General features: G+C 44.3%; 1 protein-coding gene and 1 pseudogene across 2 annotated transcripts in view; both read left to right on the forward strand.

Annotated features, from left to right (window-relative positions):
- Nucleotides 1–14,424, forward strand: part of LOC310799050 (ferroxidase HEPHL1-like) — a gene marked incomplete at its 5' end in the record, with an annotated part of 84,100 nt that overhangs the window by 62,780 nt on the left and 6,896 nt on the right. Inside the window, 4 exons of the mRNA XM_083661618.1 lie at nt 1,937–2,171; nt 6,602–6,741; nt 7,284–7,437; nt 13,776–13,983. Of these exons, the coding sequence (XP_083517744.1) occupies nt 1,937–2,171; nt 6,602–6,741; nt 7,284–7,437; nt 13,776–13,983 (737 nt within the window). The remainder of the gene's footprint in view (nt 1–1,936; nt 2,172–6,601; nt 6,742–7,283; nt 7,438–13,775; nt 13,984–14,424) is intronic.
- LOC310799246 (T-complex protein 1 subunit theta-like) lies at nt 2,907–6,162 on the forward strand (annotated as a pseudogene). Its single transcript has 2 exons — nt 2,907–3,379; nt 5,002–6,162. The product of its transcript is annotated as a T-complex protein 1 subunit theta-like (transcript).

Here is a 14,424-nt window from a genome sequence, read left to right on the forward strand (position 1 = left end):
ACTGTCCATTTCATCAAAGTACACACACTACTACTCCACTGTCCATTTCATCAAAGTACACACACTACTACTCCACTGTCCATTTCATCAAAGTACACACTACTACTCCACTGTCCATTTCATCAAAGTACACACTACTACTCCACTGTCCATTTCATCAAAGTACACACACTACTACTCCACTGTCCATTTCATCAAAGTACACACTACTACTCCACTGTCCATTTCATCAAAGTACACACTACTACTCCACTGTCCATTTTATCAAAGTACACACACTACTACTCCACTGTCCATTTCATCAAAGTACACACACTACTACTCCACTGTCCATTTTATCAAAGTACACACACTACTACTCCACTGTCCATTTCATCAAAGTACACACACTACTACTCCACTGTCCATTTCATCAAAGTACACACACTAGTACTCCACTGTCCATTTCATCAAAGTACACACACTACTACTCCACTGTCCATTTCATCAAAGTACACACACTACTACTCCACTGTCCATTTCATCAAAGTACACACACTACTACTCCACTGTCCATTTCATCAAAGTACACACACTACTACTGCACTGTCCATTTCATCAAAGTACACACACTACTACTCCACTGTCCATTTCATCAAAGTACACACACTACTACTCCACTGTCCATTTCATCAAAGTACACACACTACTACTGCACTGTCCATTTCATCAAAGTACACACACTACTACTGCACTGTCCATTTCATCAAAGTACACACACTACTACTCCACTGTCCATTTCATCAAAGTACACACACTACTACTCCACTGTCCATTTCATCAAAGTACACACACTACTACTCCACTGTCCATTTCATCAAAGTACACACACTACTACTCCACTGTCCATTTCATCAAAGTACACACACTACTACTCCACTGTCCATTTAATCAAAGTACAGAAGAAAACCCCCCTTTTAGCCAAAAACCCCCCTAGCATTGAGAAAGACAACCCCGGCTTTCAGCCCTTTGCATAAAACTGCCAACCGGTCTGCTTGCCTCAGCGATACAGCGGGCGCTGGGCGGAAGGCGACGCTTGTCGCCGACCGGTTGGCTCGGCAGCACAGCGACGTACGAAAACCACCGACCGGGCGTGGCCGCATCCAGCGACCAATCCGGCGTAATTCGGCGCGCTGACTCAGCATTGAGATTTGAGAAACCCCGCAGCGGCTTATGAAAATCGCCGTCCGGGGGTGGTCGCAGCGATACAGCGGGCGTAAGGTGACCGACCAATCCGGCATAATTCGGCGCGCTGAATTGGCATTTAAGCCAGACAACCTTACTTTTTGCTTTAAGAAATAAAACCTAAAAAGAAACCCCCCCCTTTGCCTAAACTCCCCCCTTGGGGGATTCTCTATTCTAGTCCGAGCAGATGCCCTCTCTCACCGCAAGAAGAGAGGCATCTCAGCGCGGAGTCATTACGCCGTACACACACTGCATGTAGGCTACCATTCACACAAATAGCACACACTTGGATTAACGTGGGCAAAATGTCCGACAGCTTTAGATTAGCTAACAACCTAAGCTACTGATATTATCAGACATGATAGACATTCAAAATATGAATCATACAAACATTCAATGATCATGATTGAAGTGTTACAGGACCATTTCTCATAACCATGAGCCTACTTTTTGAAAATAAATTTAACTTCATCTGTAGTCGCGGACCCCGAGCCGAGCACATCTGGTAGGGCGAGCCGATCCGGTACCCACACCGGGACAGCAGCGGGAATGATTTAAAAAATGCGATAAAAAAAACCCAGCACACACTTGACAGTATTAAGCTACTGTAAATGAGAATGTGTTCTTTATTCTTGACATGTCTGTTTGAAGAGAGGTTAAAAAAGTCTATGTCAATGTTTATGTGACAGCATGTTGGTTTGTTTACATTCAGGATCTGTACAGCGGTCTCCTGGGGCCACTGGTGGTCTGCAGACCTCAGACTTTACAGGGTCCAGATAGACAGAGGAGAGATGTGGAGAATGAGTTTGCTCTACTCTTTATGGTGTTTGATGAAAACCAGTCCTGGTACTTGGAGAAGAACATCGAAACGTACCTTGGCACCGACCCAAACACCTTGACGAGGATTGACGAGGACGAGGATTTTAAGGAGAGCAACCTGATGCATGGTGAGAGAAAGAGGGAGAGGTGGAGCGACAGAGTGAAAGTAAAGTGTTAAGACCAGATATTAAACTGTAGGAAGTAATTCATTCCTGTCCGGAAACAGGGTCACTGCAGCAGCAGCAAAAGCAATGGGATAGGATAGTCCTGTGCCATACAGATTCAGGGTAATGGGATGTCGCATGGAGAAAGAGAGAACTAAAATATAAGCACACAAATTGAATAATATAAGAATATTTATTTTGCGTGAGGCCTCTTCAGTTCTTTGCCCACCAGCTTTGAAAAAAAAAGTTGCCTGCCACCACCAGCGTCTTTGATCATTTTCACTAATATCAAGACCCACAGAATAGTTCTATGAATATGTAAACACTGAATATCTCAAAAGAAAGAAGAGGGGCTTTCATAGGGGGGAATGAATATATTCTAGCTTCATCCATTCTTTAGTTATCAACACATGAATGTAAGTAGTGTTCATCAAAAATGTCCGTCCGTCCGTAACATGTCAAGAATACCACATGAGGGGCCCGGTTAATCGGTCGTATTCACGGTAAACATGACCGACCCCATGTGAAGGGCCCAATAGATATTGCAACATCAGTGATTAAACAGTGACATCATCAATGTCAAAGACATTGTGACATCATCAGTGATGTCATGAAGCCTTCCCTGCTGGGTTATAAATTGGACCACTCAGTGCCTAAGCCAACTCAAATACACTGCAGTTATCTTTGCTACATCTTAAAATGGCCTTTCACGTACCCAAAGCTCCGGGCTTTGCCCAAATGTTGAAGGATGGCGCTAAGCAGTATTCAGGGCTTGAAGGGTCTTCCGTAATATCCGCACCTGTAAGGAGTTGGCTCAGACCACACACACCGCTTATGGGCCAAACGGCATGAATACATTTATCGTCAACCATTTGGGGAAGCTGTTTGTCACCAATGATGCTGCGACAATTCAGAGAGCTTGAGGGGCAACACCCTGCAGCCAAGATGATTGTGATGGCATCCCACATGCAAGAGCAGGAGGTCGGAGACGGGACAAACTTTGTCCTGGTGTTTGCTGGTGCTATCCTGGGGCTGGCTGAAGAGCTGCTCAGAATGGGCCTGTCTGTGTCAGAGGTGATTGAAGGCTATATGAGATGGCATGTAAAAAGGCTCTGGAGATCCTGCCAGAATGTGTGTGTTCCTCAGCCAAGAACCTCCATGATGTTGATGAGGCATCAGCTTTTATCCGTTCAGGGCCGGCCCGCCCTATATGCGAACTAAGCGGCTGCCTAGAGCCCCGGGATTTGCCAGGGGCCCCCTCAATTTTTTTTTTTTTTTTTTTTTTTTTTTAACACATTCACTGCCAGCCGTTTTTTCAATACTGTAGGTAGCTTCTGCCAAGTGGTTTTTTTTGAGGATTCTGGCTCATCTTTCAATAGCCGAGGATTATTTTCTGCTAGGATTTTGTGAATACAAAATATCTCAAAAGAACTAATAGAATGTGTGCTTTCTCTGTCTAAAAGAGTTAGTTTGTAGAGTTAGTAGTTATGTAGACATTAGCAGTTGAATACAGCATGGTTTCAGCGTCTGAAAATTTAAGCTGAGATAATTGGCTTTTTGTGAAATTCGATAGAACAGTCACTTTAACCATTTATTTTTCGCATGAGTAAGACGTCAGACATCTAAACAATAGTTTTGAACAGTAATTTCCTCCATAACAGCAGGAAACCCCCCTCTCCTTCAAACTCCTCCCTCCGTGGGCGTTCTCCTCCGCCCTCCTTGGCTCTGCAGCGGGTCTGTCACAAGCGAGTTGCTGCTGTCTGTCTGCTGCCTGGCTGCCCCTCGTCGGGCGAGTCTTGATGGGCTCGCTCGTTTCTTGGGGTTTCGGTTGAGAGCTTTGATGAAGCTTTTGCGATTCTGGGCTTATTTATGCTGCGTGTTTCAAAGTGTGCACCCAGTCTATTTTTGGAACCCCCCACCGGTGTGCGCCACCGTTGTGCGTCAGCGCGAAAGCGAAAGCGTTTTCGCCAATCCATTTTACAGTATGAGAATGGTTTCCTCGCGCTTTCCCCTGCAGTTTTGGCTCGGCTTTTTCTACTCTGGAGAGCACTGTCGCCACTTAGTGGGTCGGTGGAATGGGTTGTACACGTTCGGTGGCTCCCATATTTATATAGGAGACGTAAAAGGGTTAGATCCACGTCCCACCGTCAATTTTTTTTTTTTTTTTTAAGACGAGATATCTCGTCATTGGCAGTCAACCGTTTTTTTTTAAGACGAGATATCTCGTCCACGGCAGTGAACGTGTTAAATAAACATAGGCTATAATATTATAGGCTGTGTGTGGTAGTTAAAACATAGGTTGACGTTTATTTATGTTTGTAGTTTAAACAAAAACATAAATACTGTAGGCTACATACAGTACAACACAAAAGGCTGTTATTTACCTTTTGTCGCCACCTGGTGAGTAAATATTATGTAACTAAAACCATTACAATTGACAACCGGTCCTGCATGTATCTACCGGTCCTTGGCACAAAAAAGGTTGGGAACCCCTGGTTTAACTGACCTGGCAACCCTTATGGCTGCTGGGTTCTACACGCTTGCTTGACACTGATAGGGCTACAAACGAGCGTCATCATCGTCACGTTTGTTTGTTTTAAATATTCCTCTAAATATGGCTAAAAGTCCAAAAAACTTCAAATTTTCTTCGGCGCTGCCCTGGCGGGCAGCACCGAGAGTCCCCTCCTTACACCTCCCCCTCCTTAAAAGTACTTCCAGCGCGGATGCCCCCAAACCCCCTCCCCTGGGAGGGGGCCCCTAATCTATATCCTGCTTAGGGCCCCCAGATGGCTAGGGCCGGCCCTGTATCCGTTCAGCAATCATGAGCAAACAGTACGGCAACGAAGACTTCCTCTCCAAACTCATCGCTCAGGCCTGTGTCTCCATCTTCCCGCTAGAATCCAGCAGCTTCAATGTTGCCAACGTTAGAGTATACAAGATCTTGGGTTGTGGGTTGACGTCCTCCTCCATGCTACATGGCATGGCGTTCAAGAAGGAGACAGAGGGAGATATCACATCAGTTAAAGATGCCAAAATTGCAGTTTTCTCCTGCCCCTTTGATTGTATGGTGACAGAGACCAAGGGCACAGTGCTGATAAATAATGCCCAGGAGCTGATGAACTTCAGTAAGGGAGAGGAGGACATGATGGAGGCGCAGGTGAAGGGCATCAAGGAGGCCGGTGCCAACGTGGTGGTGACTGGGGGCAAGGTGGCCGACATGGCACTGCACTACGCCAATAAGTACAACCTCATGGTGTTCAGATTCAACTCCAAATGGGACCTGAGGAGGTTATGCAAGACCGTGGGAGCTGTAGCACTTCCCAGGATGACCACTCCTACTCCAGAGGAGATGGGTCACTGTGACAACATCTACCTGACGGAGGTGTGAGACACCCAGGTGGTTGTCTTCAAACACGAGAATGAGGATGGTGCCATCTCAACGCTGGTGATCAGAGGTTCCACTGACAACTTGATGGATGACATTGAAAGGGCCGTTGATGATGCAGTCAACACTTTCAAGCTTCTCGTCGGGGACAAGCGCTTGGTACCTGGAGCTGGAGCCACTGAGATTGAGCTGGCCAGACAGATTGCCTCTTATGGAGAGTCCTGCCCCGGTCTGGAGCAGTATGCGATCAAGAAGTTCGCAGAAGCCTTTGAGGCCGTGCCCCGCGCCCTGGCTGAGAACTCTGGTGTGAAGGGAAGCGAGCTCATCTCTAAACTACGCTGTGCATCACGAGGGAAACAAAAACATCGGTTTTGACATTGAGGGAGAAGGCTCTGCTGTGAAAGACATGCTTGAGGCTGGTATTCTGGAGCCTTACCTGGTCAAACACTGGGGCATAAAACTAGCTACCAACCATCACAGTACTGAGAGTGGACCAGATCATCATGGCCAAACCTGCAGGGGGACCCAAAGCTCCCCCAGGGCAAGAAGGACTGGGACGAGGATGACTGAACCTGATGTTGTCCAACCCTCGGCTCTGTTACCCTGACACGTCAAACACGGAATCACAATGCTTTTCTACTTGTTTATTTAAAGTTCAACAGTCCGGTTTATTTTGTAGAAAGTCGCCATACATAGGTTAAGAACAAATTGTGAAAGTAAAATGGATGGATGGCACTGTTTGCTTTTTATGTTTTAGTCCCAAATAAAAGGCACTTGTGCTGTACAATAAAATAAGAAAAGAAAAATGCTGGTAATGATGGCATCAGTGAGTGAAATATAAACTATGGTTTATTTGTTTAACTATAAACTCGTTTGGTGTCATGCCCTGACACAAACTGACTGCTTCTGTGTGTGTGTGTGTGTGTGTGTGTGTGTGTGTGTGTGTGTGTGTGTGTGTGTGTGTGTGTGTGTGTGTGTGTGTGTGTGTGTGTGTGTGTGTGTATTGAAGGGATAAATGGCAAGCTGTATGGTAACCTCCATGGCCTGGTGATGACGGAGGGCCAGAAAGTCGACTGGTACCTCCTGGGCATGGGCAACGAAGTGGACATGCACACTGTACACTTCCATGCTCAGACTTTCACCTACAAGGTACCTTCTCCACCACCACCACCATCACCATCATCATCACAGTCTAAAAGTGCACGCTTATTTAGAGCCTAGTTCCATAGTTTTTACTTTGATTTAAATTGTTCTCTTCTTTTGTGCTGTTATTTGACAATAGTAAATATTGATGTTGTGTCATGTACCCTATGAAGACTAGCTCATATTTCTGTCTGCTAAAATAGTGTCATTGCACATTAATGTCTAGGGTGTAATATGTGAAGGTCTTACACCCAGATAAAAAGCTGACTCATGTATGGTTGGCATGATCATGCTTTCACTTTCTCAACTCCATGCTCACTTCCTCCTCTGTGTTGTCTCTGTCACCAACCGTGTGTGTGTGTGTGCGTGCACATCAGACGGATCATGATCATGCTTTCAGTTCCTCAACTCCATGCTCACTTCCTCCTATGTGTTCTGTGTGTGTGTGTGTGTGTGTGTGTGTGTGTGTGTGTGTGTGTGTGTGTGTGTGTGTGTGTGTGTGTGTGTGTGTGTGTGTGTGCGTGCGTGCGTGCGTGCGTGCACATCAGACGGACCGTGCGCATCGTGCAGATGTGTTTGATCTCTTCCCCGGGACTTTCCAGACAGTGGAGATGGAGGCCGGAAATCCTGGGACTTGGTTGCTCCACTGCCATGTGACTGACCACATTCATGCCGGCATGGAGACCACTTTCACCATCAGAGGTGTGTGTGTGTGTGTGTGTGTGTGTGTCTGGGTCTGTGTGTTTTAATTCCAGAAAAGTCCTCATAATGGAAAGATCATTCTTAATCATAATCTAACTAAATTAACTGGAACAACTCATAACGCATTATTATTAGTATTAATATTTATACTATTCAGATTTCTAATGCATTTAAAATTTGACATCATTATGGCCACCTATTTCAACACACTGCACGGACATTTTAGATGTAGATGCATATCAATCAGTTGCTAAATTTTGTAATCACTAGAACTGATCTAATATTCCATCTATCACAACTTAGTTTGTTATAAGTGAACCTATCAAGAATCAGCCAATTATTCACTTGAAAGTATGTGAGGAATATGAAGGAAGATCAGACTTTGATGCTGCCGATGTGAAACTATCTTGGGGATGATGGCAGCAGGCATTTGCTGCTGGGTTTTTACAATGGCTATAGACCTTATTCGATAACCCTGGACGGCGCCATATTGTTGACAAACCGCAGCCGTAATGTAGGTCTAGCCGAGCGTATAGCAACAGCTATGGCTTTGTGAAAGAGAAGTGATGAAAAAATAAGTTTGGTCGGAGGTGCGGACCCCTATAAAAAACGGACTTGGAGTAAATATAACTCATTATATTGCCAGGTATAACGTACCGGACATTGTGAATACAGTATTGGCATAGGCTACACACGTCTCAGGAGCTGAAGGCTTTCAAATCCCTTGAGTCCTAGCTATAACTATTTCATCTGTGGCAATTGGTCTGACATTTTTACTTTTGTGCCACCAACAACATCATCATCATCATCATCATCATCAAACATTGTCGTGACAGCAAAGGTAAATAACCCTAACGTTAAATGTTTGTTTGATCTGACCCTTGCTTGCATGACCCCAATGTTTGATACTAACGTTACCCTCATAGTCTCTTTCCCTTCACGTTTGTGTAGCTAGTAGCTAACACCCAGGCTTTTATTGCTGCTATTACTACAGCCGTGTAACACAGCACACTATCGCTGTTGTGAAATAGCTCCTGACGCAGTAAAACGGCATTAAATAGGCTAGTAAGTAACGTTGGCTAGCGTCCTAAGCTATGACAGCTGTCAGTCACTTTTAAACAGCGCGCTGCGGAATGTCAACAATATGGCGGCGGTGGGCGTGCCCGTACGTGAGTTACGTCAATCGAATAAGGTCTATACTGTATGTCTTTAAGTCTTCCCATACAGTACAACTCTAATGCCTTCATACCCAACGTTCCTAATTTGCTTGCCCAAGGTGCTGGGCAAGCAAATGCTTTGTTATTTAATTCAACTAAATAAACTTTGTAAAAGTAATGGTAACTTCATGACCCAAAAAGTAATTTAAGACCTGGCAAAATCTTAATACATCCTTTATTATATAAAAAGGAGCAAGTGGGCAATATCTGTTTCAATTTTTGTCCCACTGATGATGTCACAATGTCTATGACATCATTATTGACCAAAATCATCTTATGACAACACTGATGATGTCATAGGCACTGATGATGATGTTACGCTGCTAACTAACCTAGCTCGTACTAAGTCCTAGTTTCCCCACTAAGGTTAATCAGCCCGTAAACTGGCGCTTCCCTACGTGTGGTTTTAACGTGAAAGTATGACTACCTGGGTGAATGTAATTCTACCTTAGGGGTATCATGCATGTTTGGCTCACCCAAGGCTTGTCGGTGTTGTTGCCTTGGCGTGGCTGCGACCAGCTCGTGCCTGATCAGACGAGCCCTTCTCAGCTGCTGCGTCTGTTCAGCTCGGCCAGCCCGCTCTCAGTATGGACGTTCAGGGGTTAGGGGAAAAAGGTGTATCCGTGGTCCGTGTGGTGGAGGTTGTTGCAAAAACAGTCTCTGTTGTGCAAGAGTCCGCGTTAGCGTCTTAGCGTCCTCGCTCCTCACGGTGTGCTCGCCACTCCCAAAAGTCACCGAGAGCGCGGCCCAGCTGCGACCTGTTAAAGAATCAAACAACACTCCACCCCTTTTGTGTGACGTCAGTCTATCCCTAGCTATAATCTACGCTGTCCAAATCACACCTATCATAACGGAACGGAACCACATCTCCCAGCTAATAATAAATACCATATCGTAACAATGATGTCATAGATATTGTGACAAGGGGCCGATACCCTAGCTTTACTTTATATAAATAAATGCAGTCGAATTTAAAGATGAGCTGAACCCAAGTGGTGCAAGGGTCAGAGACGTATCGGACTGAAAACAAATCTTGCCTGAGATGACAGAGGTTTGAGAGGCGGGCCATAGCGTGTTGATGATTTGATTTGACAATTCCGGGGACTGGATTTGGCGTTGGCCAATCCTGGCATGTTCTGTCCCCATATCGAGTGGGATTCAGCGTGTTGTGGCGCTACGCCAGGGCCGGCACCAGGATGAAATGACTAAGGGGGCGGTTATAACTGGGGAGGGGGCTGATATTTTTATATCGTAAAACATAGGTTAGAGGCGCAGCTTATGAACAGGCAATGCAGGCAATTGCTTAGGGCCCCAGGCCATTAACACATTGAGTGCCAGCGACGCCATATGGCGTCAAGAGAAATTTACCGTAGACTGCCAGCGACGCCAAATGGCGTCAATAACTCCAAATTCATATTTTGACGGGGGGGTGTCGATCTAAGCCTCTTACATCGCCTCTTACAATATGGGAGCTATTGAATGTGTCTAACCTATTTTACAGAACCCTTAGGTGGCGACAGTGCCCTCCCGATTAGACAAAGGCCAGGAGTAAAGAGAGAAGAAGTCATGAGGAAACGGAAATCGCCATTGATATGCTTGAAGCATAACGTTACTTAGCTGTGCCTGTGAAAAGCAGTCATCTGCTGCCACAATTGAGCCCCATCCGTGTCGGCTGCGATAGTCCATCCATATGATTTAGTTGCCGACACGGCGACACCGGCGTCTTTATGAAAAGTGACATTATTCTCAGCTGGGAGCCGAGGACACGCTGTAAAAAAGCGGGGGGATGCAGGCAGCGGACTTTTCAGTGCAGATCAAACTCAGCAAACTGCAGCAGAGACACTCGACTCCTCCCACCACGGAGGCGGAGGAGGAGGGGGGTGGTTGCACGCAGGGCACTAACAGCATACAACAGCAGGCTCGATGCATAGAGAGCAAACAAGCTAGAATAGGCTATCTGATGCCCACCAGCAGTAAATCAAGACCAGCAAGAAGGTGTAGGGTCTGCGCACGCAGGGGCCAGCGCTGCTGGTTGCAGCTAAAACATATTATTTGGCCAAACAAAATTCCTTTGTTTTCACTCTTTTATTGAAGGAAATTATTTTTGAGGTGTCATTATATCAGAAAATATTAGCTTCAGAGTCAATGATGTGCTTGAATGATAAAACAAGGGGTGATAAAACAGTGCAGGACATGTTGTGTTTTGAATATTGTTATTATGTTACACATCAAATGAAAGCTTTCAATGTGTAGTTTCTTTTGACATACTTTTTCCCGCAGGTAAACTAGACATTCTAACCTTTCATTTCAGCTATAGCATTTTGTTCAACTCAAAGCAGAATTCATTCTGTCGCCTTTCTAACATAAAGATGTGATTATCTCAGAAAGTAATTTCAGCATGCTCTTTTCGGTCGAAAACACTCTTTTTCAGAGGGGTGTATTTCCAAAATGGAACGGTTTATAAACACAGTTTTTTTTTTTATGAAACAGAAGGGTTCAAAGTTTCATTGAGGCTATTGGTTGTCCATATAAGAGGAACACAAAAAATGATATGGCTATATTAAAATGCATTGCGGCCTATGTGGCACAGTACAGCAACCTTTTGCCCAAGGGCCGTGGCACTCAAAGTGTTAAGGGGCCCCTGATGGCTGAGAAACTTTACTCCACAGCAGTGACCGCAACTCCCTCCCCATAAACAACCAATGGACGATTTGTAATGACATTGAAACCTCCCTAAAGAGGCCCCATGTAATTCCCATCATACTCGTATGATTCATGTACATTCTCTTGAATTGAAAGTGAAACATACATTCAAGAGAATGTATGTGAATCATGCACGTTTGACAGGAATGATTCACGGTCACTTTCACTTTCACTTTCACTTTCAATTCAAGAGAACATAATTATGTGAATCCTTCCTGTCAAACTTGCATGATTCATGTACTTTCTCTTGAATTGAAAGTGAAAGGAACGCTGGTTGGAAGGGGCCCCTTGGAATTTTTGCCTAGGGCCCCAACAGACTCTAGAATCACCACTGAGGTTATATACCCGCTATGCCTATTTCTGGACTTTTTAACCATAATAACCTCTGAAAAGCGCAATAACAACACAAGAAAGTCTACTATTCAAAATCAAATAAATCATTTATTTCACAGCAGCAGATTAAGGCATTAATAGAGCTGAGCTTTGCATAACATGAAATGCGGGACCTGTCTGGAGCACTCTGAACATATATTTCTATGAAAAGTCATAGAATAAACAATTCAACAACTAAACAAAATAATAGCCAGTCAGTGCCAGGTTCATTAAATTAAAGAAATAAAGTGATCAGATGTGTTGTCTCCGTCTTTCTGCCCTTGTGACAACCAAAGCACAGCAAATAGCGCTTCCCTGCCAATTCTGAAACAACAGAGCTATGTTTATAGGGGGTAGCCTATATTAACTTAAACTGATCAAATTTGATGAAGACTGCAGAAACAGCAGCCGAAACATGTCAGGTACAAACATTGCCTAGCTGGCCTTTATCCACCTTATTTTTGAATGCCCCACTGTAAAAAATACTTGTGGGAACAAGGTCCGGTTTAACGTGACTCATTGTTGCAGCTTGCCATTTCCTTTGTTATACTCTGGCTGCAGACCCGAATTATAAACCGGAAGTTGGAGTCCGTTATAAAAGTTATAAATATAGTCACGTTATAAACAACTAACCAACGCTGCGGGTCCGTATGGAAACATAAGTTAAAACAGTGTAAAAATTACACCGGAAGCGGAAGAAGCACCCATCAGGCATCATGGCAGCTAGAAATAAGGTGGATAGATGAACTATTCTATGAACTGTTCTTCTAATGTTAGGCTATATCTAGCTACTGATCCTGTTGGCAACTGTAGGCCTACAGTAAGTGCAACATTACATTTCAAATGTACGTATGTTTAAGCCTTTACCACACAGGTGGTTTTATTTAATGCCAGGCTTGGAAATATAACTTTTGTGGGGGGTTTTAGGATTATAGACAATAAATGCTGTGTAGCATGCTGCTACATTGATGTTGAGCCCAGATAGCATCTCAGACAAATCTTGCCCATGTATCCTATGCAGAATCCTGAATACCGAGGTTTTCCATTGCATTTTTCCTAGTAGGAAGTCAGAATTTTCAACATCCCTGTTGGACTTAGTACACATAATGACCAATTAACCACAAGACTGTTATAGTAATATTGACACAAATGTTATCTGTAACAGATTTTTAAGTGTGACAGTTGAAGTAGGCTATATTTACTGTGAACTGTAATTGCTTTCTGAGATTTATTTTCTCTTTAAACTGCAAGGTATTTAATGCTTGAACGGTCATATGATTACATTTAGATTGGCGGATCTTATTATTCTCATTATCTTTTTGCTTTCGGCCAAGCTCAGGAGAATGGCAGAGAGAAACGAGTCAATGTACAGGCACGTTGTTTAAATTTAATCTGACTCTCCTTTTCCATGACTTTTAATGTAAAAAATGCTAATTGTTCATGAATGTCACAAAAAATATGTCACAAGCCTTTTATAAGTGCCGTCTATGTAAATCCACCTACAAAGAAAGGGTTGCCATGGGAGGGTTACTATGTACTACTAAGTACTATGGGTACTGGATATATGTTTATATGTACCACTACCCACCTCTTGGTAAAGTACCTACAGTAATAGTAGGCCTACCCTATAGATGCAATTTGTCTTCACATACTACATTTTTTGGGAAGTATTGTACTTGTGTGTGATATAGAAGGCCTCAAGTGTGCGTGCTCTGATTACTTTCAAGAGTAACATTCAAGACGGTAGCCTTGGCATGATAGAAAATCCCTCTGAAGAGAGCACACTCGAGGTCTTAAGAGTTGAAACCTGAAGCAATGTAATAAAAACTTGACGGCATTCCACACTGTCTCACTCCCCTCTTTCTTTCTACCTTTACTTATTCTTTCTTTCTTTCAATCTCCATCTTTCTCCCCTCTCACTCCTCTATGTTGAGCCCTCCTCTCTCCTATGTCCTCTCCTTATCCCCTCTCCTATGTCCTCTCCTTATCCCCTCTCTTCTGCCTTGCTTCCTGTTGCGTCTCCTCCTCTCTGTCCTTGCCGTTCAGATGCAATGGGTGGCGGCTCGGGCCTGGGCACCAGTGCCATTGTGGGGATACTGATGGTGGTGTTCTTCCTGCTGCTGCTGGGCGTGGACGTCACCTGCTACTTCCTCAACAAGTGCGGCCTCCTCATGTGCATCGCCGTCAACTTCTGCGGAAAGGCCGGCCCGGGTGCCAAGAACAAGGACATCGAGGAGGGCAAGGCAGCATTCACGTAAGTTAGCATGGCCTTTTGACCTGTGACAGCTTATAACTTATTAGTGATGTAATGTTAAATACAAAGGAGGGGAAACCTTCTGTCCATGAGCATCATCAAGTCAAGTCAAGTCAAGTTTATTTGTATAGCACATTTCATACACAGAGGCAATTCAAAGTGCTTCACATAAAATGGTTGACAGGAAAAGAAAAGAAAAGAAGAGAATAAAATGGACATTTAATCCATCAAGGAAGGACATCATCAAGGAAACAACCACTGATATGAACAAAAATTAAGCAGGAACAGTAACTGAGTGCTGTGGAATGGGAGCACAAGCACATCTATGTTCCCTCAGTCCTATGTTCCCTCAACCCTATATTCCCTCAGTCCTATGTTCCCTCAACCCTATATTCCCTCAGTCCTATGTTCCCTCAACCCTATGTTCCCTCAGTCCTATGT

This window comes from Poromitra crassiceps (genome assembly GCF_964638095.1).
Source record: "Poromitra crassiceps genome assembly, chromosome: 27".
In the NCBI taxonomy this organism is placed as follows: Eukaryota; Metazoa; Chordata; class Actinopteri; order Beryciformes; family Melamphaidae; genus Poromitra; species Poromitra crassiceps.